At 36.6% G+C, this 27,692-nt stretch overlaps 2 protein-coding genes and 2 long non-coding RNA genes across 8 annotated transcripts in view; 2 read left to right on the forward strand and 2 right to left on the reverse strand.

Moving 5' to 3' along the window:
• Nucleotides 1–27,692, forward strand: part of LOC102953953 — an 86,118-nt gene that overhangs the window by 6,220 nt on the left and 52,206 nt on the right. The window lies entirely within an intron of this gene.
• On the reverse strand, nt 1,949–15,555 carry MTRF1L (mitochondrial translation release factor 1 like). Of its 5 annotated transcripts, none has more exons than XM_007097213.3 (7): nt 15,153–15,541; nt 10,058–10,137; nt 7,560–7,743; nt 6,912–7,075; nt 5,019–5,136; nt 3,532–3,668; nt 1,949–2,329 (listed from the first exon to the last, which is right to left on the reverse strand). In XM_007097213.3, exons 1-7 carry the CDS (start codon nt 15,409–15,411, stop codon nt 2,132–2,134), a joined length of 1,140 nt encoding a protein of 379 aa, XP_007097275.1. In that variant the 5' UTR covers nt 15,412–15,541; the 3' UTR covers nt 1,949–2,131. The 5 variants fall into 5 exon arrangements, 3 of the variants coding, with proteins under 3 accessions (XP_007097275.1, XP_015399802.1, XP_042843288.1); XM_015544316.2 differs by having other exon boundaries at nt 1,952–2,329; nt 7,560–7,718; nt 15,153–15,233; XM_042987354.1 differs by lacking the exon at nt 15,153–15,541 and adding an exon at nt 10,923–11,655 and having other exon boundaries at nt 1,952–2,329; nt 7,560–7,718.
• LOC122238786 lies at nt 9,586–27,176 on the forward strand. The gene is made up of 3 exons (XR_006217962.1): nt 9,586–10,153; nt 14,051–14,175; nt 26,802–27,176. It is a non-coding gene; the product is annotated as an uncharacterized LOC122238786 (long non-coding RNA).
• Nucleotides 22,364–27,692, reverse strand: part of RGS17 (regulator of G protein signaling 17) — a 91,817-nt gene continuing 86,488 nt past the window's right edge. Inside the window, exon 5 of the mRNA XM_007097212.3 lies at nt 22,364–23,992. Coding sequence (XP_007097274.1) covers nt 23,804–23,992 — 189 coding nt within the window. The 3' untranslated portion in view covers nt 22,364–23,803. The remainder of the gene's footprint in view (nt 23,993–27,692) is intronic.

Genomic DNA, 27,692 nt, shown 5'->3' on the forward strand with positions numbered 1-27,692 from the left:
GTTGAGTATTGGACTGTTTGGCTCACATCATGATCTCGTGGTTCTTGAGATTGAGACTCGAGAGTCAGGCTGACAGTAAGGAGCCTGCTTGGGATTCTCTCTCTCCTTTCTCTGCCCCTCCCCTGCTGGCACATGTGCTCACTCACAGTACATAAACTTTAATTATAAAAAAAAATATTATACTGATTTAGCTTTAAGCTCACTTTCAACAATAAATTCTTCTCCTTTCACAAGGGTTAAGTCATTTTTCTCATCTGTCCATGTATTTTAGAGAATCAAATACATCTCAGCACATCAGAGCATTCAAACTTGGCTTATTTAGTATATATTTTAATAACAAAAATGCTAAATCAGAGGAAAGGGAGAGAGTATGCAAAACTAGCTGAGTGTTAAGCTCCAACTTCCAGTTTGTAGGAAATACTGTGACTTGAGGAATTAAATGACACTGTGGTAGCCTGATCTTCTCAAATGCAAATTCATTGCAATGTCATGAAAAAAAGAGGGGGCAGCAGTTGGCAGGGCTATTCTAAACTTACACAATGTAACCAGCAGATTCCATGTGGGATCCTTAGTTGGATCCTGGTCTGAAGAAGCCAGTTAAGGCATTTGGGGGAGAATTGGGAGGATCTGAATTGGGTATTTGAAGATTTTAGGGAACTACTGAGAAGTTTGTTACATGTGATAATAAATGATTAAGTAGAATATATTATAGAATACATATTAAAAATAGAATATAATATCCTTATTTTTAACAATGCAAGTGGAAATATTTAACAATGTAACAATACTTGTAACTTCTAACACCAAGAATCTATGAAAATGTATCAATTGTTGAAACTAGGTAATGCATATGGGTATATTTAGGTCAGTTACCAAATTGTTGCCTCTCAGCAACAAATTTACCCTTCATCACCCCACTTCAGAGTACTGCAGCTGGACCTGTTTGGTACCAAGTTTTGTCAGTAGGGGGTGGTGGAGGGACAGGCTTCTCTCGTTTCTCATCTAGGGCACAGCTGCCAGCAGGAGGAGGGGGGTGCTCTTGGCCCATGTGTCAACAGGGTGCCAGGATACTTAGTCCACATTATCCTGGGTGTTTCTGTAAGGTGTTTTTACATGAAATTAACATTTAAATCAATGAACTTTGAGCAAAGCAGAATGTCCTCCATAAGGTGGATGGCTTCATCCAATTAGTTGAAGGCCTGAAAAGAAAAAAAAAGACTGGCCTCCCTTAGGCAAGAGAGACTTCTCCAGCAGACTGCTTTTGGACTGGAACACAGCATCAGTTCCTGTGGCTGTCTCCAGCCTGCTAGCTCACATTGCCAGGTTTTGGACTTGCCACCTGCAGTAGTCACATGAGCCAATTCCTCCTAATAAATCTCCCACATCCTACTGGTTTGGTTTCTCTGGAGAACCCCGACTAATGCAGACACGAACTGATACTTAACCATCCAACAAGTTTCTCTGACACCTTGGTGAGAGACTGCTTGTTTATCATTCCAGAGGGTTTGAGGTCCTGTTTGCAAGGCCTGATCCACCACCACCTGCAGACCAGCTCTGGCTCAGGGCAGCCCAGGGAACCTTTCTGTCATCAAGTAGGCCAAAGCCATGCTCTCTCCAGTAGTCCTGACTCTACCCTGGGGGAAGGAAAGCTCCTTCGAAGGGTGTTCTTTCCTTGGGGACTCTCTCTCATTCACAGTGCATGAGTTCTCGCTTATCCCCTTATAGCTTATCCTATTACCAGTTAAAAATTCTTTGTACCCAAATTATCCCTGTTCAAATTCATGGTCTGGTTTCTGTCTCTTGAATGGACTTTGACTAATACAATATTTACTGTATTTCTTTTATGTTTGATCATTTGCTAAACATTTTACAGTAAAGAAAACAAAGTACTGTTTTTGCTTTGTTTGTATACTTCACATAAGAGTCCAAAATATATAAGCAGAGTCATGATTGTATTGTACATTTTTTTACTAATATATTGAGAGGTTTATATAAATTATGTCTTTAAAATACACACATTACTTCCAAATGTATTAACTCATGTTTTGTAAGAGAATACTAGTATTTACACACAATGTAATTTGCTGTGGTAGAATTTTTATAAGCTATAAGTCTTTAATAATAAATTAATTTACGTTTTGGAAATAATTTCTACTAAAGATTCATAATCAGCGTAGTCCTTCAATGACTGTACAAGTTCATCCAGTAGATATTCCCCTTGCATAAAAGTTTCAAGATCATGAAGTGACTTATTTATTCTGTGATCTGTGACCCGGTTCTGTGGAAAATTATATGTTCTTATTTTCTCTGACCTTCCTTTGGTTCCAACCTATACAGATATATATGAAGACATAAGATACAGTTAGATTCAAAGCAACTAAACCTACAAATTTAAGTTACCTGGAGATTAAGCTCTTTGTTTATAATCTGAAACACAATATAAGAACCAAGTTTCAAACATTTTTAATCCTCAAATAACATGGGACGTAATAGAAAAAGAAAAGAGTAATGGCTTTAAAGTGAGACAGATTTATAGCATTTGATCTTCTCTCTGCCATTTCAATGCTCTACAACTTCAGACATTTATTTAAACTTTAAATTTTAGTTTCCCCATCCATAAAATACAAATAATACCTACAACACAGTGATGATATATACAGACAGCCTAGCACAGAGTTAGCATTCAAATGGTAGCCATATATATCTGTGAATTAATCTGGTCATTTTCGATGATGAATTCCCAGAAAAAGGAATTAATAAAGGGCAAGGTGGTTGTAAAATTAAATGCCAAACAGGAAGAAAGTAAATTCAGTTTGCTTTCCAACTCCCATAATTTTCAAAGGATTCAAAATGGGGATTCCATATATCCTCTTTTAGTAACTTTGGTTAAAAATCTGAGAAAAACAGGGGCGCCTGGGTAGGTGGCTCAGTCAATTAAGTGTCTGACTTCGGCTCAGGTCATGATCTTGCAGTTCGTGAGTTCAAGCCCCAGGTCACGCTCTGTGCTAACAGCTCAGGGCCTAGAGCCTGCTTCAGATTCTGTGTTTTCCTCTCTTTTCGCCCCTACCCCACTCTCACTCTGTCTCTCTCAAAAATAAATAATAAAACATTAAAAAAAAATCTGAGGAAATAAAGCCCTTGAATATAGAAACCAGGGCAGAGGTTTAAGATTACTATGAAACACATATAACCCTCTGTTGAGCTACTTGAATTCTTTCCTTATTTTAACAAATACACTGAAACAATTTCAGCATATATAAAAACTGGCTTATCTTATTTTTATACTTTTATCCTTCAGAGCATTTTTTAAATTATTTTACAGAGGGAGAGCACGTGAGAGTGTGCAAGCGGGGAAGGGGCAAGAGGCAGAGGGAGAGAGAATCTGAAGCAGGCACCAAGCTCAGTGCAGAGTTCGACACAGGGCTCAATCCCAAAACCCTGGGTTCATGACCTGAGCCTAAATCAAGAGACGCTCAATAGACTGAGCCACCTAGGCACCCCCTTCAGAGCATGTTTTAAATTAAGTTTTACCTGAATCTTTCTAGCACTGTATCTTTTATTTGTTTCTTCTTCTAGATGCATGCTGTACAGTTTTGCACGTAGCTTTTTCATAGCCATCTCTCTATTTTTCAGTTGAGATCTCTCTTGTTGGCATTCAGAAACAACACCTGAATAGTGTCATGAGAATTAAACAGTTTTAATAGGAAAATCTTCTTCATTTATTATCAAGAAATACTTTTTCCTTCTTTTTCTTCTTCCTTTATGAGGAAAAAAAACAACTCTAATAAAGGAAGACTATAAACTAAACAAATAACTTTATTATAGAGTTCTCAGAAAACTAAAAATTGAAGATTAAGCTATAGTGCAAATACATTCATATTGAAGGCACACATACTAAACAAAAATCATTACTCATTTAATAAGGATTGTTTTTCCATACCCTTAACTAGCAACCATATATTTTTTTAAGTAGCTATTTGTCATCACCAAAACAAAAAAAAGTTAGTCCTAATAGAGATAGGCACAATTAATATTTTTGTGAGGAGTTTCATCTATTTTTCCTATTCCTGTTTATATAGTATATATTATATAAGACATCATCTTAAAGTTTAACTTGAGGCCTTCCTCAAATTCTAAAAAGGAAAAACCTACCAATCACTCCTGTTCAACACTACTGATCCATGGGAATTATGCCTATTTGAGGTCAGTCACAGTGTATTCTTTCTAGGTGTCTGAAGTTTGCTATCCATCTGCTCTTTATCACATGTAAATCACTGCAGTAAGAATTGTCAATCACATTTAGTTCCACTTGAGAGTATATTGAAGACTTAAGAAATATTTAGACACAGTTCCCCTGCGTATCTCCAGTAGAACTGCTGGAGGTTTGTGGGTGGACTTCATGGAGCAGCAGCCCTGGAAGTTAAGGGCAGAACTCTGCATGTGAGCATGTTTCTGGGAAAGCAAGTCCAAGCTTTCATTTTCGCAAGGAAGTCCATGTCCTCCTCCCTTCAAAGAAAGCTGGGAACTAGTGATTTTGAGCATTTTCTGATAAAGAAGAACCCATGACAGTGACTTCATTCTGAGGATTTTTTTTTACTTATTTAAATTTAAAAAATTTTAAGTAGGCTCCACACCCAATATGGGGCTTGAACACATGACCCTGCTATCAAGAGTCGCATGCTCTACAGGTTGAGCCAGCCAAGCACCCTGGATTTTCTTTTAATAGTGACATTTACCAAGTATGAAGTTGAGGAAGCTACCTGCAGGACTGTCCACACCTTTTCGTCATCGTCACCTGTACGGAAATTCTCTGGGCTTAGGTCCCTCTGTCTTCCTGGCTTTTGCAATTATCCTGCAGAGTTTCATCTAAGGGTTCTAATCTAAATAAAGTATTTAATAATAATCTTTAGTAGTATATATTCTGGTAACTGAGGATCTATTACAATGGAAAATCAGTCAAGTTAATCAGAATTTGTTTTCTTTCTTCAAAGTTTTATGTTGAAGAAATAAGGACATACCTGTTGGAAGATGAACTATCCGGACAGCACTGTCCGTGGTATTTACATGCTGTCCTCCAGCTCCACTGGCTCGTTTAGTATCAATTCTCAAATCTTTGGGATTAATTACCAGATTGATCTATACATAAGAGGCAAAGTTGGGATTTAAAAATATCACATGTATGTGAACTGTTCAATGGCAAGAACTGTCCATTTATGTGTATAATTACATGTCATAGAATTATAAGATTGAGAAGTTTTAATTTTAAGGATAGAAAGGTTGGAAGGATACCATTTTTTAAAACATCTCTTTTTTGGAAAAGTAGATCAAAATATAATACAAAACAAAAACAAACCCTCCCTAATCCTCAAAAACTGGACTTCTCTGTTAATTACCCTCTTCCTTAATACATGAACAGAAGAACTTAGCTAATACTAGAAATGTGAATATAGGAATTAAAGTGAGCTTCTGTGGGTTATTTCTGACTTAAAAAAGACTTTAACACAGGAAAAAAAAAAAAACTGCTAGCTTAAGAATTATGGGAAGGCTTATTTTGTTTAATTTTAAATAAAGGGGGACTTAGGACAGGCAGATGGAAACAGCAAAAGGCAAAAAAGCCATGAAGTCATACATAGCTGGGATCTGACATCAGCATAATGCTCTGTCCTGGAAGTCGCCATCAGAAGCACCAGATTTTAAAAAGCTCTATTTCATGAACTACTACGGACTATTCTGCAACAGGTCCGCACCCTGACAACAGGACTCCTACCATTCACAGGCCCTCTGTGTCTCCCTATGTGCTCCTTGTATGGTTGCTAGAAGCATTAAATACAGACTTCAGTCCATCTTTTCCTGAACTACTCCTTCTGTCTTCAAAATACTTAATACTTAATACACTTCAAAATACTTCCAAATACTTAATACATCTTTTCCTGAACTACTCCTTCTGTCTTCAAAATACTTCAAAATACTTAAACCAAAGCAACTAATATCTTCCTTAACTGTTCTGTGCCTCATCTAGGCTTCATGTATAAATTAGATTAAAGAAAGGAACTTAAAGAGTCAACAAGCACCTTCCCCCAAGTGAAAAGAAACCTCAATTAAACTTTCTTTTCCTCAAATCATTCATACTTCATCCTGAAAAACAAGTCATATATTTCCTATCACTTTCAGCAAAAGGGATGTAATTTATTTATTTTACAAATACCATATAGACTGAGAATTTGCTTGTGAGAATAAAGTATACTCATTATGAGCACTGTAACAATATAGTTCCATCCTTTTGAAGTTTATTATTTATTTTGAGAGAGAGCAGGGAGGAGGGGCAGAGAAAAAGGGGAGAGAATCCTGAGCAGCTCTGTGCTGTTAGTGCAGAGCCCGACACTGGGCTCAAACCCACGAACCATGAGATCATGAGCTGAGCTGAAATCCAGAGCTGGATGCTTAATGCTTGACCGACTGAGCCACCGAGGCGCCCAATGTATTTGCCTTTTAATGCAACTGGGTTATGAAGTAGCAGTTCTGTTAACCCTTGTTAAAATAGAATTCTTCTATTTACACTCTGGGAAAGTCAGACAAAACAAAAATCATTATGAAGGGTAATCAGTATTAAATCCTATTTAAAGTAGGGTAATACTCTTTCTCCTACTGAGATGGTCTTACAATAACTAAGTGGCGGACAAAAATTAATAAATATTGCAACATTAGATCATTTATATATCTTTAACTGTTACAACTATCTATTGTAAGATATTTTTTTGGACTGAGACAAGAGATTATTAAACCCTCAAAATACATGATAAAGGCCAAAGATGAGCAAAGGAGTTATTCAGTTCAGTGAAGTGAGTTGTTACTCTGGGGGCAAGGCACTGTGCTGAGCGCAGGATTCCAAGGAGAGGAGACTGATGCCTTACCTCGGTTGGTTGGGGTAAGATTGCCACAGTCATGGTGCTGGTATGGATGCGACCTTGCTTCTCCGTTTTTGGCACTCTTTGTACTCTGTGTACACCACCTTCAAATTTTAGGTGCTTATAGGCCTCTACACCCCCAATGCTGGCAGACGCATGTCTAAGGCCACCTTGAAAATATTGAGTAAACGATTATTATTGCCATTTATAAACAACTGATCACTTCCACCATCTTGAAATATACTTAAAAGAGCTACAAACCAATATAAGCATACAGAATATAAAAGCATTGAAATACTTTAGCAAGTCTAGATATCCAGTGTTTTAATACTTAATACCTTTATTGCTAATAATCACTAAACATAAAGTATTTATGGTATTAATGAACTGATTCAATAACGTATAAAAGAGCACTTTTAAAAGACCATTAATCATTCAATGGTGAGTAGTGAATGACTAGTATTTTATAGGCCCACTCAAAACAGGTATATTTGCATTCAAAATTATTAAGTGAATGGTAAACATAAAATCAGGTAAGCTTCCTTACCAATAAATTCTAAAGCTTAGTTATGGTCTCTCCAAACATCATCATATGACACATGTAGATAGATTAAATCTGTTCTTTCCCCAAAATGAATTAAACAGTGTACTTACCTATTTCACTTGGAAAATATTCCAGGGTTTCAAAATGCCATCTTTTAAATGCAGCATATTGCTGATACATATCGAACATCTCTGATGTAAACAACATTGCCTCCTGACCCCCAACTCCTGCAGTTACCTCCAGGATCAAATCATTTTCATCTGTTTCTTCTGAGGGAACCAAAAGTAAGATAATCTGTAAATACAAAAATATCACCCCTCCTATAATTAGGAATTACTTAAAACTTAAAAAAAAAAAAACACTAAATGATTAGATGCAGGATTTAAAAAAAATTTTTTTAATGTTTATTTTTGAGAGAGAGAGAGAGAGCACGAGCAGGGGAGGGGCAGAGAGAGAGGGAGACACAGAATCCAAAGCAGGCTCCAGGCTCTGAGCTTTCAGCAGAGCCTGACGCAGGGCTCGAACTCCCGAACCGTGAAGTCATGACCTGAGCCAAAGTCAGATGCTCAACCGACTGAGGCACCCAGGCGCCCCAAGATGCAACAGGATTTAAATAGTGAATTACTTAAAGTTTCTCTAAACAAATATTGCTGATTACTCTTCAACCATCTTGCCAATTAGAACCATATAGTAATGCATAACTTCTAAAAAATATAATGTTACAACTATATTATAAATGCTATAAGGTCCAGATAAAACTTATGGGTCTAATTTGTTTATTTTTGGTGTTTATGTAAAACTTTGTCAGTTCTGTTTGTTTAATAATTCAGAGCTTGTTGCGAGTAGGACACTATACTGTGTGCAGGATGCAAAAGAAGATCCTAACTCTTATCCTTTTGAAATCTATAGCCTAGTATGGCAGAAAAGGAAAAAAAAAAAGACTAAAATTGTACGTTTCTATTTTTTAAGTTTCTTTACTTTGGAAGAGAAATTTGTAATTTTGGAACTGAAAAGGCCCTTAGAGATGATGTGTGATCTGGTCCTTTTGCATGTAAAGGAAAATGAGGCTGTAGAGACTAAATGACTTGCTAAAGAGAAAAAGGTTAGCTTCTGGCAGAGCAGGCAGAAGAACTCAAATCAAGGAGCCTAGATCAGTCCTCCTTCCCTGACAATACACCTTTCACACTTCAGTATGTACTAATTAAGAGGATGCAGAATAAAAGCTTCTTTCGTTAGGTGAGTTAAATAAGAAAAGCTACCAACATTTACTGGTCTCTTAGTATGTGACAAACACCCTGTTAAGCACTTTATATACTTTAATTCTGAAATCAATCTTGGGAAGATAGTATCTTGCTCTAGTTAAGATGTAAAAACTAAGTTTAAGCTTAATTTAGTTGAATAATCTCATTGCCCAAGAACATACAACTAGAAAGTGGAAGAACTAGAATTTGAACCCAGATCTGCCTGAATTGTGAAGTATCATACTTTATGTTGGTTGGGAGCTATAGTTGTTACTACTTTTCCATCTCTCTAGCCTATGCCAGTACATCATGGTCATTCAAATCTTGAGTAACTAGTTGAATTTTTGTGTTTGTTAACTACTAGTCAATGAACAGAAACCTTTAATACATATGTCCTTGTATTTCACAAAAATATTAGAAAATGGGAAGAAGGCAAGTTATATGAGACTTCATGGTGGAACTTTCCCTCTGGAATGGGTGGTAAGGACATTAACTTTTAATGAGTTCCACTTTTGACTAGAGAAGAAATGTAATCTTTAAATGAAGCACCCCCTTTTCCTGGGCTCCTTCCTCACCATAGCATGTTCTTTTACTTACATCCTCAGAGATAACTACTATAAATCTTTAAGCTCTGCTTTACAGAATCTGCATAAAAGGCTAGGTCTAATTTAAAATAATGATTACATTGGGGCACCTGGGTGGCTCAGTTGGTTAAGCATCCGACTTCGCTCAGGTCATGATCTCACTGTTCCCCAGTTTGAGACGGGCTCTGTGCTGACAGCTCGGAGCCTGGAGCCTGGAGCCTGCTTCAGATTCTGTGTCTCCCTCTCTCTCTGCCCCTCACCTGCTCATACTCTGTCTCTCAAAATAAATAAACATTAAAATAATGATTACTCTTTATCTAATGCCTATATATTCTCCCATATGTAAAACCAAAGCAGTATAATTCAGTTCTAAAAGCCGAGGGTCGATCCTAGGTCTGGCACTTTCATAGCGCCAAAGATAGGAAAAATATTTCTGCTGCCAAGGAGCTCACAATCTACCACCGCTCTGTAACTGTTTCTACTCACCATCTACCCCTCACCTCTTTTAAAAAACCAAAAGAGGGGAAGTAGAATACTGCTATTTATCCCACTGCTTTTTGGAAAACTCATATCAATATGGCAGTCACCTTTCTTTCCACAGCTGTCCGATCCTTTTATTATGATAAAAATAGCACCACCCGGAGTATACTTTTTCCTGCTTTAGAAAAGTTTATAATTCTAAGTACTAACAAGCTAGTTACTTCTTGAGTTGTTTTTATCAACTTACAATAAAATTCATTAGAAGTAATAGCACAAAATCTTTATTCTTTGCAGATACCATACCTGATGCTTCAGCTGAGTTATTTGTTTTTGGCATGAAGTTATTTCATTCTCTGCAAGTTTCCTTAAGTCTTCATTTTCATCTATGGAAATAAGGCAGTAGGTTAAGTTTTTCTTAATTAAGGAATTAAACAGAATTCAAGGTCTTCATTTTATTATTGTAGCCAAAGGGAAAAATGTCTTTCTTGTCCTTTTCATAACTGCCATTAATTAAAAGTAGCACTGTATGCATTAGTTTTCATTAGCATGTAGCTTAAAAGAAAAAACAACAAACTTTTTTGCTGACGACAGACGCATAAGATTAAAAAGAATCTACAGAAAAATATAAAGAACCTATTGAACTATTCTATAATTCTACCCCCATGAAATATTCATGTTAACAAATATGGTTTTAGTTTTCCAACTTAGACTACACAACAACAAATTCACTGAGTAGTCAGACCAGAAGGGGAATTAAAGTTTCCATCAGTTAAACCACAACTGAATTAAAAAATAGAGGAGTGCCTGGGTGGCTCAGTCACTTAAGCATCCGACTTTGGCTCAGGTCATGAGCTCATGGTTCATGAGTTTGAGCCCCATGTCGGGCTCTGTGCTGACAGCTCAGAGCCTGGATGGAGCCTGCTTTGGATTCTGTGTCTCCTCTCTCTTCCCTTCCCCTGCTCATGCTCTATCTCTCTCTCTTGAAAATAAACATTAAAAAATTGTATAAAAAAATAGAAATTTATTATCTCTTTACCAAATATTTCATTAATATAAAATATCCACCAAACATTTAGATCTTCCCTAGTGTTTACAGAAGGTTTATATGAAGTACTCCCCCACCCAACTTGCTTTTACTTTCTTATTCTGTCTGAGTTTTCATTTTTACCTTACAAAATATATTTTCTCATTTCTCTATCCTATGGACAATATGCGACCTATAGAAAGGAGAGAAGGGAATTTTCTTTAGTTATTACAAATAGCTTTCTTTGTTCAAAGATCAGGCTCTTCCAAAGTATCAGTTTGTATGTTTGTTCACTGATTAAGTACCAGCTATACTAGGAACTGGAGATAATAATATGTAAGACCTGTCCTCAAGGCAGGATTTTAGATAATTTTGGTTTCTTTATATTTTTCTAGGGGAGAAAACTCACACAGAATTACAATCTAAAACACTTTGTGATTAAATATTAAAATGGCAGCACACTAAAGGACTGTTTTTGCATTTATTTTTGGGATGGGCAGAAAAAGGAAAGAAGCATTAACTCAAGGAGAGAAAATGGCAACAGCAGTAATGAGATAAGCAACTATTCGGAGTGTTGGTGGAAAGGCAGGAAATTATTTTGGCAGGAATTCTGCACAGAAAAATGTGGTGAAATGGCAAATGTGTTTTATTAGACAAAGGAAAAATTAATTCTAGTCCTAGTTCAACTGCTAGGATTCTCTCAGGGCAACATATCCAACTTCTCTGAATCTCCATTATCTCAGGAACAGTGAAGGAGCTAGGCTGGATGACCTCTAAGGTGACTTTCAGTTCTGCATCTTCTGTAAGGCTAAGGGGATTAGAAATAAGGTCTTGAAGTAATTTAATTTTAATACTACATTTTATTTAACCCAGTATGTGTAAAACATTATCATTTCAACATGTACTTTAAAATATCAAAAATTATTTTTTATATTAGGTGTTTGAAATCTGTTATCCTTAACAGCATATCTCAATTCAGACTAGCTACATTACTGGTGCTTAGTAGCCTTGTGTGGCCACTGGCTACTATTACCAGACAGCAAAGCTCTGGAGGGTTTAGACTGGGGTTATTCCTAGGCAGTGGAAATATACTAGTTTTTTCTGATTCACTGTTATTAATCAACATGTCCACTCGGCACCTATCACATGCCTGCCTTCTCCTCTGTCTACCAATATGTTTATGTTTTCCCTGCTGTAAAGGTTCTTGTTCTCTTCAACCCTTCAAGTGAACACTTGTCACCCCCCGCTTTTCTGTCCCAAACTCCTGGAGATTCAATGCCAGGTTTACGATTTCTTGTGTTAATTCTCATTTACTTCTCTAGTTGTCACACTGGATTTCATAATCATATTAATAACATCTTGTTTTTAAGTTTTATTTATTTATTTTGAGAGAGACAAAGACAGCATGAGTTGGGGAGGGGGAGAGAGAGAGAGAAACACAGAATCCGAAGCAGGTTCCAGGCTGTCAGTACAGAGCCTGATGCAGGGCTTGAACTCACAAACCATGAGATCATGACTTGAGCCCAAACCAAGAGTCGGACACTTAACTGACTGAACCACCCAGGTGCCCCGACACCGTTTTTATTAAAATCACCCATGATAAAATTGCCAAACGTAAAGGCTTATTTCAGTGTCAGCTGAAAAGGTGAGCCCTTTCTAAGTCCAGTATCAACAATCCCTTCACGTTTTAATTGGTGTTTACAGCTTCATTTATCTTGTTCAGGGTCCCAAAGCTCTGCCTTTTCTTTCTCAATCTTTTATAGCTTTGTCCTGCCTGCTCCTCCAATACTGTGTATTTCTACCTTTGTTAGTGTCTTGTTTCTTTCTCAACCACTTCTTCCTGAGTATTCTCATCTGCCTCTAAGCTTTACTTTGTCAAATATATGCTGAGTTCTCATACGATTATTCAGGCTCAGTTTTTCTCCTCTGCCAGTAGTGTTTTCTCTAGACCATTATCTTTATCTGAATTTCTTCATCTGAATGTCCTTACAGGTACTCCTGGCTTAATATGGCTGCCTGTTTGGCACAAAACATCTTTTTTTCCTAAAATTTATCCAACTTTTATATTTTCATCTTAGTTAACAGTACCATTCATGTTCTGAACCCAGAAGCCTAAGACTTTTCTTAGAATTCTCTCCTTCACTCTTCTCGGGACGTAAGCCACCAAATCCTGACTATTGTTAGAATGTCTTGTGAGTGTGGCCCATGCCTACCACCACCTCTTTCTTGCACGGTTTCAACTACCTTCTCACTGGCCTTTCAGCCACCAGGGTCCCTGGAGAATATTCCAGTTCATTCTCAAACACTGACACCAACATTAATCTTTCAAAAGATGTCATTTCTCGCAGTGCCTGGGTGGCTCTGTCGGTTTAGCATCCCACTTCAGCTTAGGTCATGATCTCATAGTTCGTGAATTCGAGCCCTGCATCGGGCTCTGTGCTGAAAGCCTGGAGCCTGCTCAGATCCTGTGTCCCCCTTTCTCTCTGCCCCTCCCAACTCGTGCTGTCTCTCTCAAAAATGATTAAAAAAAAAAAAGTCACTTCTCTGCTTAAAAACGTGCTAACTTCTCACAGTCTGTAGGAACAAATCCAGTTTCTTTGTCATGCAGCGTTCTGAACTGTGTTTCTGGTTTCAAGTTTCTGTTACATTATCAACTCCCATACCTACTCTATGCTCCTGCTACATCATGTCTTCCAATTTGGTACTTTCTTCTTCTTGCTGGCCACCTCTGCCTTCAATCCCCTTCTCGTACTGTTTGGCAACCTCCTGCATTCTCTTTGAAATCCACTTAAATGCCTCCTTTTGCTTTTTATAACTGCTCTTTATTGCAGAAATTAAAACGAGCACTTGTTCACATATATTTTCACTTCTTCACTAGACTTCAAGCTCCTAAAAACTAGTTCTGTATTTTCTGGGTAATTAGTCGTGTCTGACATGAAGTAAGAATTCAGGAGTTGCTAAATGATATTTTCTATCATTAAGCTGAGTTGTGTTCTGCCAGTAACAATTTTCTAACATTCTGTTTACTTCTTTACAGCTAGGTTTTTAAAATATTTAACCCGTATATCCATTTGGTTTTTAAGCTTGGCTTAAGCTATGAAATCAATTTTATTTTTCTTGCAAAGTATTTTTCCTAGTATGGTTAAGTAATCCTTTTTTTAACCCCACTCTGGGAAGCCACATTTTCTCTTAAATCACCTGATTTAGACTCTCCTTAAGTCTCAACTAGACTTCAGTCTTCTGTTTTCCAAGCATCTGCAATCTCGTTCCAGGCTGACTTCCAGATTACCAGACAGAAAACTTTCTAAGCAAGTAAGCCATTTCTGGCATTCACTCCCCAATCTAAAAGCTTCAGCTGGCTCCCTTCTGCCAACAGGATAAAAATCAACCTTTTTAGGTTAGTATTTCATACCTTTACAAAATGTTTCAACCTGCCACTCCCCGTAACTTCTCTTTCTTGGTTAACAAAGAGTACAGGGATTAAAAACATGAGATTTGGAGTCAGTCCAATCCAAACCCCATTCCTTAAAAGCTGTTTAGCCTGAGCAGTTACTTTTACCTCCATGCCTCATGTTCCTCTTATGTCACATGAGGCTAACAGTACCTACTTCACAGTTTGATATGTGAACTGGGTGATTTAATACATAAAAATAGTTAAGCAAAGCCTGAAGTACGGCAAAATAACAATAAAGGTTAAACCATTATTAATATCCTCTAAGGGTGGAACTTTATCACTGCACAAGACCTTCCCAACAAGTTCTCCTTGCTTTCCCTAGGTGTTTATTCAGTTATCTGTTCTCACTTTTTCAGCCGTAGTATTTTCTCTCCTTGAATACATCTTCTCTAGAGTCAAGCTAGCCAAAGTGTGGTTCATGGGGGGGTTTGTAGAAATGCAGAAACTTAGGACCCATCCAGATTCGAATGCACACTAATCACTTGGGAAACTTGTTAAAAACGCGTATTTCTAGGTCTCAGATTCTGAGTCCAAAGTCTAGTTTTAGCATGCACCTCTCTTGACACTATCCCAGTTGGTCCCTTTGAGAAACCCTGCTGTCAAGCACGTAACAGGGATGGTCCCTTATTTGTCCCTGGTAAGCTAAAGATCTTCGGCCAGTAGACAATCGATAAATTTAAATTTTGTAAAAGGGGGCGGAGCATTCTGTCCAGGGAGCACAGGGGCTCAAAAGGGAGAGGATGGAGTCAGAGCGCACACAGTGATGCCTTGACCTCCGATCCAAGCCAAAAAGGGTTGCAACGGAGTAAAGAACTTCTAACTTGGGGAGGTATGGACACCTGACCAGCGGCTTAGTTGACGAGGCAAACTAAGAGTCAAGAATCGGCTTTGAATCCCGTTCCCCTAAGCCCGGCCCTCACCGTGTAGCAAATGCTCGGTCTCCTGCAGCTCCTGCTCCTTCTCGCTCAGCAGTTTGGCCACCGCCAGCAGCTCAGAGCCCCCGAACTGCAACTGGGCTTCACACCTTGCCCGGCGCTCCAGGAAGGTCCGCAAAGGTCCGCCGGGGGCGAACAGCTCCTCCAGCGGCAGGCTGCCGCACTTTAGGTGCCGACGGGCCGGGCTAATAGCCCGGAACGCCCGAAGACACCGGGCAGCACTAAACAGAAGCCGAGACCGCATAGCCAAGTTGCAGTCACCGAGGCGGACCAGAACCGGAAGTTTCGGATAGCGAATCTCGCGACACTGCGCGGAGTTTGGAAACCCGGCGAGAACTGATCGTACCTACCCCAGCGCACGCGCCAGTTTTAAAGGGCCTCCCGAAAGCCTCGGTGGGAACTTCCAGGCGAGCGTTTAAATGTTGCCACGCGCGCGCCGGCCGGAAGGGGGCAGAGCGGGATGCGATCGGAGTGAGTCTGGGAGACCCCTCTAAGAAGCGCGGTCGGAAACGTCTCGGATGTACCAGGGCGGTGTGTTGGACAGGAAGGGGGATGTTGCAGGTTGCCACCCGGTTTTCTGACGTCGAAGATTTATTTTCCAAGCACTGAATGAGGATTTCGAGTACCGCAGCGGAGGGCAGTGTAGTCCGCTACCGGGGCTGAGGACACAGGCCTTTCGTCTCCAAGAGTGAATTGTAGGATGGGCATCGGTGTGTGTATGTGTGCTTACTCCTCTTCCTTCGTTTCTGCTTAAGTTTCTCTTTCCGGCGGTGGGTAAAGGCTCGTATTAATGAGGACAGGACTAGTGTACTCAAAAGCAACCTGTGAGAGTGATTTCTCAAAATCTGCTTTCCTGTCCTCTATCTGCCATGTAACTTGCTTTCAAACAACTTCCTTCCTCACCCGAGTCTCCTGCCAGTCCGGTCTCACTCCTAGTTATCGCTAGCTACTTTTAAAAGAGATTGAGCGATTCTATGTTCCTATAAACCACAGCGCAGCAAAGCCTTAATAGTCCCACCTTCGGTAGCCCAGCCTCCATCTATCTCTCTCCAAAAACCTTAAGATAGCGGATTGGTGCCAGGGATACTGAGGTTTATTGGCGTAATGCTCTGCATTTCTCTAAAGATCTTTTCACAACCCACCAGTGGGATGGATATGATGGAATAAGTATAATCAAGACAGTCCTAGGGATACACGGGCTGACTCACTGGGAACTCCCACTAACTGGCTTGCTCAGGGTCTACTGTGTTCACTGTTGAGAGAGCTGAAATACTGAAAATTGCAATTGATTTATTAAAAAAAAAAAAAGGTAAATACAGGAGCCCTTGACAAGGTTAAGTCATTCTTAAGTCGTCTACTCAACACTACTGAGATGAAGTATAAAATTTTTGTAGAATGCGTTTGCATTGCCTCTATTCATTCCAGAGCTCCACATACAAATATAAAGTGAAGTGGAGGGATGAGATGTCTCTCCAAATAATACCGACCAAAAATAGGTTTTGCTACTTAAAAACTCCAACTAATCATCTCAGTTATTCGTTTCACTTGGTGTATTCAAGCCACACTACTTTATAAAAGTGTTCTTTAAGATAGTGGGTTGAAACCCATTTTATTTTAATTCTGATCCGAGTATAGAACAGGACCGATCAGGTCATTTTTTAATCTTTATTAAAATAATTATTTCCCAAATCTAAACTCAACTTTGAATTTTTTAAAAAAACACAAATGGTGGAAGTCATTTTAACTCAATGTGATAAATCTCTCAGCTGAATTCTCGAAACAAGTCATTTCAAGAATATACTTTATTATTTATAAAAGGTGAAAAAATGTAATAAGCAATAACCTTATGGAACACTGTAAAGAATCCAGCCCGAAATTATTATATTCCCTCATAAGCATAAGCAATTTAGGTAATATAAATAAGTGTACCTTTTACTCCTATAGTGTTACACCAATGAGGAAACAGTAACTTGTCTAAGGATACATTGGTGAATTCTTTATTAATTCAAAACATTTTTAAAAAGTGTGATGCATGTGTATTTTACAATAATATCCATAGGTTTCCACAATAATAGTCAAATGAAAACAGCTGTAGTTTGATTTACTTAGAAAACTCAAAAAGAAAAGGTTGAAACTTTTGAATTTTCTTACATTATTGTCATGCTCAAATTCTATTATTACATGTTGAAGATTCTAGCATTTTCAGGAAGTCTATTATTTGTACATAGGTAAAATGATAAAATAAATTCAAAGACAGGGGGAATAAAAACCCAAAACAAATTGGAGGAAAATAATCTGGATTATCTATTCAATTTATAAGTACCTACAATTATTCTGACATTGCAAAATAACCAAGTATGGTGTCTCAAGCTGCATTCATGCATTCAAAACTTCTTCATGGTCCACTAATATTAGTGAAGTACAAAATGTGAAGTACAATGAACATGGTAGTAAAAAATTGCACACATTCGATATAAATTTTACAGAACCAAGCACACTGAAATTTTTTTTTTATATTTAGCAAACATCCTAAAACCATATACAAGAAACTGTATGACAAATCGGTTAAAGCAAAGGGGGAAAAAATCAAGTCTTTTACAATGTTTCAATAATCAGTGTTCATTATTCAACCGAGGGCAATATAGAAAAACACTCAGCAAAATGATTATTAATTTAAATTACCTCTTCTGAAGATTAAACTAAAATCTTTACTACCCAAAGATGTAGAGGATAAGGTGAAGGTAGTTCAAGGGAAAAAAATCACTTTCACCTCCATTAAGTGAATGTTCAAGCTAACAGTTTCAGAGTTTCATTTTTCCATTTCACTTTCCAGTTTATTATAATTTCTTCATAGTATTTAATGGAACCTAATAGCAGTGCTGCAAAATCTGCTCAGAATTTTTTTTAAGCTCAGCGTTAACGTCGAGTGAAATTACCTCTAACATAACTTATTAAATAATGTATTGCTCTGTGGCAGTGAAACCTAACAAACACTACCTCAACTGAATGATCAAGGTCAATATGAACAGTGATAAGTCTTGGTGATAGTAATATGGCATTTTACTTCTGTGGTCTTGCAAAAACTGGTAACACCTGTCTAATCATGGGAAAAACATCAACAAATTCCAGTTAAGGGACATTTTACAAGGTACTAGACCAGTACTCTTCACTACTGTCAAGGTCAACAACAAAAAATGTTTGAGCTTAGAGGAATTTAAGGAGACATGATAAGTAAATGGGTATATTGAATGAGATCTTGGAACTGAAAGAAGATATTAGGTAAAAGCTAAGGAAATCTGAATAAGCGTGACTTAATGCATCAATATTTCATGAGGTGTGACAAATGTCTCAATAGATGTGCAGTATATAGAACTTCTCTGTGCTATCTTTGCAACTTTTCAGTGACTCTAAAACTATTCTAAAATAAAAGGTTTAATGAAAAATTTTATGAACACAACCATTTTTTTAATTTTCATATTTTCATGGTAAAATTAGTTACAAAATCATACTAGAATGCTTTCTATTCCAATGACAGTATCCATGTTTTCTAATGGCCCATCTCTCATAACTTAGTTTTTAGCTTTACTTCCACATATTTATTTGGCGAATTATTTGATGTTTATATTCTTCCTGTCCTTGGGAATACTGTTTTTTCCCTTTGGAAATAAAATTTTCAAATGATTTATCTTATTTAAACATTTATTTTAAGCATACAATTTATACACATACACACATCTATATACATATATCTGTATGTGTATCATTGAAAGAAACCTACTTCTTGATTGTAGATTCAGTGTGATGTTCATGAACTGAAAACTGAGCATGAATCATATTATTGAACAAAGCAGGAACAAATTCATATAGTCTTCCATCTTAAAATCAGCTTGGTTGCATTTTTTTCTTTCTTTGTGATTTTTTTTTTAATGTCTACTTATTTTTGAGAGAAAGAGAGAGAGAGAGAGTGCGAGCAGTGGAGGGGCAGAGAGAGGAGACACAGAATCTGAAGCAGGCTCCAGGCTCTGAGCTATCAGCACACAGCCCGAAGCGGGGCTTAAATTCATGAACCACAAGATCATGACTTGAGCCAAAGTCGGACGCTTAACTGACTGAGCCACCCAGGCGCCCAGGTTGGTTTTTTGTTTTTTTTTGGATGAATAATTAAATCAGATTTTAAAGTATGGTTTCAAAAGAATATGGGAAAAGTGCATTACAGTGGCATCTAATTCATAACATTCTTGAAATAGGAATAATTATTGAGCTGGAGAACACTGATAAAATAATAATGTTATATGTAACACTTCATTCTTTCCATGTTTACATTATTTAATTCTCATGGCTACCCTGTAAATAAAGGATTCTGTTTCTCATTTGAAGATGAGGGAACAGGCTCAGAGAGGTTCAATAGAATATTTGCCCAAAGTCATATGACACAGACATGTCACTTGAAATCAAATTTAAAATTAAAGTCTGGCATTTGGGAACAAAAAGATCAATCTGTGCACAATCGTGTGTTGCAAGGATACTATTAAGAATGTTACAGGGAGATGAGAAGTCAAGTTTTTGGTTATCAGTTTTATTGATAAATATTTGCAGTTGTAGCAAGTGAGGAATAACTAAAATTTCTACAGATTAAATACTGTTTTCTCAGAAGAATAAGCATTTTATATTGGTCAGAAATTTAAAAAGAATTGAAAAGAGCATGCAAATATAAATGCTTAATATTATTTTGAAAGTTACGGTCATAAGCTGTCAATATAAATACACAGACAAGAAAATATCTTTACTACCTTTCAAAATAATTTGCCAATGTATCCAGTGCAAAGTTTTAAAATTAATGTTTGATAGGGTTCTATATAGGCATTTTAAGATCTAAGAAACTGTAGGTGGCTTTTGAAAGAGTTCTTATTTTCCTATTTCTGATTGTATTTAAAATTTCTTTCTTGTATATTTATTCCTCAAAGCATCTGATATGTTGTATTTTTTGCAAATATAATTTGTCACAGTTATGATATGACATTTTTTTCAATATGTTAAAAGTGTATAGAAACAAATGGGTAAGTTCAAAATTAAGAATTGGGTTTTATTTTAAATCAGCTTAATGGGGTGAAAATGTATTTTTGCCCCTAATATATAAATATTATTTACCTATTTCTATAGTCCTTTTGCAAAACTGAACTATCAGGTGAATATATGATATACATTTCATTCTGTAAGTAAGAACCTAGGCAGCATTAAAGGATACTAATAAACACCCATGCACCATGACCAAATATCAGAACTGGTCATCCTATGTACATATTTTAAGATTAAAAAAAAAGAAGACCATATTATGGTCTTAATTTTTGCACTCCATAACGTTGATATCAAAATTGTGTTTTGCTATTGTTCATATGCCAGCGCACCCATTGTGCTTAGAGCTGCCCTCTAACTCTGTCGGGGCATCTTTATTACCTTTGGGTAACAATAACAATTATCCAGAGTAAAGAAGAAGCGTCATCTGGCCATTATTAGTGTGATCTATGTTACAAGATCCATCTCTGAAGAAGTCTGGCTCTCCAATTTAGTTACATGTATTTATATATGATCTATATCCTCTACTTTTCTTTCCATTATAGACACATCTGAATTTAGGCACTATAGAAAGAGCATTAAGCTCTTTCTGTGTGCATTAGCAGATTTTTAACAGTACACAAAGATGTCCTGACGATCTGAAACACAAAGTGTACCTTCTAAAGTGCTAATTTTTCCCCTGGGAGGAATATATTCACTAGGAAAAATCAAATTCTACCATAACAAATATTGTGCTCTTGGAATGGTAGCATAGACACCAGTTGGGGGATTTTTGTTTATTATAGCTCTGTATTTAAAACAGAAGGAGTTATACCATATTTTAAAAATTGGTAGAGTTGCAAATATACATACTCTTAGATAGAAACTTTGAACGATTTGAAATTAAATGAGAAACCCTCCCCCCTCCATAGGAATTTAGCGCAGAAATGCTCACATAACATGGTTACCAATATCCAATGTGTAAATCTCGTCTAGAATCATTCTCAATGCAACTTCCTAATCAGGTTTCAAAAGGATACACTAACTTCAAAGTCGGTATTCTACAAATGCCCAGGTTAGAGATTAGGACTCTTTAGAAGGGTCCTTATCTTTTACATTTGGTAAAATATTAAAGGTATTGTCAAACAGACAATTCATCTAATAGTCCAAAGTATCTTATAAAGATAACTTATGACTAGCAGGTCACCATCATATATAGTAACAACAAGAATATAAAGTCTACATTTAAAAAGATTGACGCATGCTGTGTATCATAGTATATTACATATTTTCTAGTCATGTGCACCAATTTATTGTGCCTCAAACATAGCAACAAGTATGATATTACAACATATATGTGTATACATCATAGAAGCATAATAAACTCAATTCTAATCAAGAAAAAATTAAATAATTTAGGAACAATAGAACTTCACAATAGAAGTGATGATTCTTTTAGGTTTTTCTTCACTCTTTTGGAAAAAATAGGACTTTTTGTAAACATCTTCATAGCTATCTTCTTTAACATATTACTGAAAACTATTCAAATAGTAAATATCTACTGACATTGATAAAGTATGTCTTAACACACTAACACTTTCAGACAAAAACAGGCATTTGTTAAAAGAAATGATTATTATAAATACTTCCTATCTTGTATTTTAACTACATTTTCATAAATAATGTATTTAAAAGTGCTGAATATGATAGGATAGTCAGCAACGCCAGTGTAAACAGAACATTTTGTTTTCTACTCTGCAAACTTTTTTTTTAATCCCATTTTGTCAAACACTGCAACAGTTAAAATATTTGCATAGGGAATAGATAATAGCCCTTTTAACCATATCTCCTGAATTCTATATAAATTAGAAAATCAAATTCACTTAAAAAAACAATTCTTGAAATGTTTTAAGTTTATGGAAAAAGAAACTTACGATGCCAGCTTTTCAAGTAAAATAAAATTTAAAAAGAAAACCCCAAAGTTGTTTATTTTAAAAATGTTTAATAAATTAAAAAATGAGAGGTAGTTAAAAAATGGCAAAGAAAACCTATAATTTTAATATCATCCTTAATATAAGGCCCAGTATTCTCAGTGGATATAAATATTTTTAAAACTTTCATGTTAGGTTACTCAATATTATATTTATTAAGTTTAAGATTAAAAAAATAGCCTCCAGGGGATATTCATATTCAAATGTAACACCTTGATATAAATATGACACTGACTTTTTGTGTGTGTGCATGATAGGATACTGTTTTCTTGAATGTCAAAAGTATATGCCAATGTCAGGCAAAAGTATTTTGTCTTAAAGATTTAGTGGTACTTATAAAAAATAATATGGCAGCTAGAAGATTTGAGCACTGTCCTGCCTTTCAATTATGGATGAGTATTAATAGTTTGGTTTTAACATTTTTAAAATAAGTCATTCTGAAGATACTATGAAAACAGTTAAGGTCTGAAGTAGAGAATTATCTTCTGCATAACCCTTACAAAACTTTTCTCAGTTAAAAACTTAGCTTTTCATTAGACTTTGCTTTCAAGGAAAATATGCCACAGGACAGATGCTACTCATCAAAATATTTTATGATGCTACATGTAGGCATTCCTTTATTAAATCTTTTTTTTATATTCCAAAACTAAGTTATCGAGCTTAGTATTTTTTTTTCTTGCTGAAGTACATACTTTACACAACCATTTTAGAACTGGAGAGCCAGTCTTTAATAAATTAATTACAGTATTGGACATCTGATATATACATAGATTGTGTTCTATTACAATTAAAAACAATTATCACTCTGATTTGTCATTGAGATAGAATATCTTCAAATTGTTTTGTGCTTTTTTCTCTTTTCTTCTTATTATTTGTTGTTTGTTGGGTTTTTTTAAATTTTTGTTTTGTTTTGTTTTTGTTTTTGTTTTTTACATAGCAAACTATTCTGTAAAGAAAATGCCACAGTTTTGGCAGTGAACAACCAGAGGAATCCCCCATCAGGATTTCCCAACAAACATAGATAAATAGCTCTTTTTCCAAGTACAGAAATATCGGCTTCAAAATGAGTGTACTGAACACAGTATAGAGCATGTTTAATACCATTGTTACAACTAAAAAATTGGCTTTTTCTGTCTTAGATTATATTTAAAAATGCAAACCACAGCCAATTTTTTGGCAATTATTTCTATAAGACCATATTGCACAAAAGTCCTTAAACACGGATATAAGTTATGCCATTGGATTAAATATTACAACAGCTACGGGGCAAATGAAGCAGTTCTACGTTGTACATGCAGCCTTGGGGGATACACTAGGAGACTGTTCACAGGACTACAAATACAGTTTGCTTGCAAGTAGAATGAGTGTTGAATAAAACAAACAATTTGGCAATTCATTGTCTTATGTGGTATTTTCTCCAGACTTAACCATGGATAACCTTGATAAAAATGGAGACAAAGACCATATGGTTGTATTTTCACAGTAGCCTGAGGAATGCTAAACTGTAGTTCTCCAGGAACTCAGCTTCTGGTGTTAGTGAACTACTTTTATTTCCCATCCCAGCCCTCCAAAATGATTTTTTTTTAATGAAAATTAAGATTCAGAAGTAGAACTGGCAGTACTTTCAACAAATGACTTATAAATTTGAGAGTTCAAAAACCTTGGAAAAGAATCTCTGTGCATTAAGGTATATATCTGAAGTTGGGCATCTTCATACATGTGAGGATTAGGATCCAACAGATTTCTATTGATCACCTCTCTAACTCGAGAATCGAGACTGACCTAAAAAGAAATAAGAGCAGATACATTAAATAAAATTTTTTTTCAAAAGATCTCAATTAAGTAAATACAGGTGTGTGACATTTCAGAGAAACTTCAGAGTTAAATCTAACTACCTAAAATCTTGAGGTTACCTTCTCAAAGGCTATATCGCCTCGCATACTTTTCTTCAAAAGTTGAACTAAAACAAACAAACAAAAAAAACAACTTGTCTTGAAACCAGAAATTTAGTTCACAGATATCTTGGCTTACTTGGATTTATCTTTTCTATGCATTTCACTCGGGGTTTTTTGACCATTTCTATTCATTGTTGAGGCCCTGGAGAATTCCCTAGCCAGAACAAGGATTTATCTCCTACTATGTGACTGCCGGGGGTAACTCTCTTGATGGGGCAAGGTAAAAATCTGGCAGAGAGTAGTTCTCTGGCAAATATTAGCATGTATATCGAGTGCTGATTCCTGATCGTATTACATCCCAACAAGTCCTACTGTGGCAAAGTAAGAAACCCAGAATGTGGAAGGCTGTAGTGGAGCAAAACTACAGCAAGTATTCTTCATGTCTTAGTGTACCTGGCAAGGCACAGGGAACTATATAGTCCTTATGTAGAAATACATCTGAAGATCTCTTTACTAAAGATTAAGTAGAACAATTGCTTGAAATAGAGTCTTTAAAAGGAGAAATACAAGTAGGAATTCGGAATACCCATACAAGTAATCAGTACAGCATTGTTTTTGAAGTGTAAATAAATTCTGCAAATGATAGTTGTTGTTGTTGTTATTTTTCCTCACTATATGCTGACCCTGTCTGTTGGAGCTGATAGGATGTGCTGGAAAGGGAACTGAGGACAAATAAATGGCAATAAGGGCATGTTTGGGGAACAGAAGTAAACTCTGCTCTGAAATGACATTAGCAAAATCTGAGAGGCAAACCATCACAGACTTGTCCTGATTGGTTTCCTCAGTCCTCATAGTTGTACACGGACTAGAACATTGTGATCCATATTACTTGTCTCGTGACAAGTCTATACAAACCTTTTATAGTGATATTTAAATGTTTTGTCCCAAGCATTTTGCAAAAGACTTTTTGACCAGGCTTCTTTTCCCACCCACTCTTGGGATTAAGCCTGTGGTCTGAGACAGTCCTGGTGACTGAAGTAACTCATATTTCCATCTGGTGTCCTCAGATTCTTGAGCTCTGTGGCCCATGTGAAATTGCGTTGATTGATACACCCCCAAAATGGTTGCTATGGGAGGATTTGTCAGGAAATGGTGATCCAGTATAATTTCGGTGGCATTACAGAAAAAAATTAGACATCTCTTGGCTGAACTATATTTATTGTCTTAAAGGAATTCTTAAAAAAAAATGTTCTGGAAATGGATCATTTAGGTTTTATTCTCTGTGTTATTGCCTTCTAAGGTTATCATCAAGTACAGAGTAATAAAAAATAGATTTTTTTCCTAAGCTTTTGTTTAAAAATATTGTTGGTCTTTCTACTCAATAGGAATATGCTGACACTATTTAAACTGATCTTATACTGAAAAGTGGTGTTATGGTAAGGTGAAATCTTAACCAAATACACTCAACTGGTTTTGTAAATGTTTTTGCTCTTCCTTTCAAACTTAAGAACTTTTTGTTTCAATGGAGAGGGAAATATTAGTGATAAAGAAGATCATTTATTTCTTAAATAACAGCATAATTAAATATGGTTTGATTGCAGCTGGAAACATTAATCTTAACAGAGAAATAAAATACCTTGAATTATTAAAGGTCTTAAGTTTTCGTTGCATAGTTTTATTTTTTTGCAAACTGAAAACAGTAGTGAAAGATCATAAAGTAGTACCATACATTCAACATTTAGTAATCGGTAACAAAAACTCATTTGCTATTTCTATTTAAAAAATAAAATATTTACCTTGATATGTGCTTGTTTGGAAAGGTTGTCAGTCAAAAGAGGTGTAGAGAGGTCAAATAACAAGGATAAACCCCACGGGTATAACAATCTATAGTTTCACCTGGTGGCATCTTTGTGCTTCAGATTGTGGAACATCTATAATACAAGTTAGTGGAGGTGGATCCCAGCATGGGCCCGAGCCATAGTCACCCTAGGATTCAGGCACAACTGGATGGCTCGTGATCCCATCTACTCTGGGGTCCAAAGTCTAAGGGATTGAGGAGTTTCCTGTAAAGAACTCAACCTAAGGGAAGAGAAAGTTGAGTAGCACAAGACAAGAGCTACCCGAAGGCAATGGGAAGTCTTTTGTTACTCAGTCCTCACAGACTCACGTGTAGGTAGGGGAAGGAAGGGTGCAGTGCAGCAGTAATGGAGTTAAAAAGAACTACTCCTGTGGCTGGGGCACAAGACAGCACCTATGGACTTGGCGACATTCAACCAGCAGTTTTAGCTGGAAACACCGGCAGTGTTGAGAGGTGGCAAGTGCAGTTACAGAGGTTAGGTAACTTGGTGATAGGCCCGGGGGAACTTGGAGGCATTCGCTCGCACTGGGAGCAGGAGACAGGAAGAGGAAAAGCAAGTGGCTGGCAAACCGAAAAATGTCTGCTGGCAACTCCACAAATCAGTTGGGAGGAAAATGCCATGAGAGCTACAGGTTCAACAAGAGTGTGGAGGTAAAGCGGAGAGAGTTAAGACAGAAATCTTGCTAGTGTGGTCTGGGAAAACCTGGACCCAACTCAGTGATATATATATACCTGCTTAATCTTGCCAGATTTCCTACCCAGTGGAGGAGAGCATCGAGGCAGGTGAATATTGCCAGAAGATTGCATACTAATTTTTGACCCTGCCTTTCCGTTCCAGACATCAAGATGCAATGGAAATTTTGACTCTGTGGAAGTTTGGGGCAGAATCATACTTAAAATGATGAATTTTAACTGAAGTCTTTTTCCCTTGCAGTGACCCCGCTTATATCAATCAGGTTAATTCCTTGAACAGTTTTTTAGATATCATGATTAAGTTTTTTCCTCCATTTTTCCCCCATTTTATTTTTAATTTTACCAAAGCTGCTTTATTTAGGATACTTTTCTAAGTATAATTCTGATTTTTTTCTTTTTACCCTATAAATTCCTATTAAATTTTACCAGTGATAGCTTCTGCTACTGGAAATGTTCTTTTTAATTTTAACTAAATTTGGTTTTCTCATATAAAATTTTATAAAGAATATCTGTTTTCCCATCAGTTTTAATAAATTAATACCATGTGTACTTTTAGTCATATTATTTTGTGTTGACTGTTTCTACTGAAAATGGTTATAAGTTGCAAATAAGACTACTGGAATTTTGTTCTTGGAACAAAGATCATTGGTAGGATACAGTGCAAAAACCATGTTCCTGGTAGGACCCAAATGATGGGGAAGTTATCTTGCTTTTCTGGGGGAAAATTCAGGCATATGGTAACGGTTACTGTTTCTCATTCTCTCTCAAATTCTCTAGCTGGGTTTACAGAAATCTACAGTAGTGTCATGAAGAAAATACTAAGCAATGGGACTACTAGTCAGCATATTACAGTTGAAAAGGCAACACCTTTGGGATCAGAAGACCTTTGGGATCATATAGATATAGTTCTGATGCCCTACAACATTTGTTCCTCTCTTTGAGAGTCCATTTCTTTTGCTGTAAGATGGCGCCCTCTGTCCTAGGGGCTAAAGGATTCTTGTGAGACTCATTCAATTATGTATGTGAGACCATTTTA

Source organism: Panthera tigris, chromosome B2 (assembly GCF_018350195.1).
Source record: "Panthera tigris isolate Pti1 chromosome B2, P.tigris_Pti1_mat1.1, whole genome shotgun sequence".
NCBI lineage: Eukaryota > Metazoa > Chordata > Mammalia > Carnivora > Felidae > Panthera > Panthera tigris.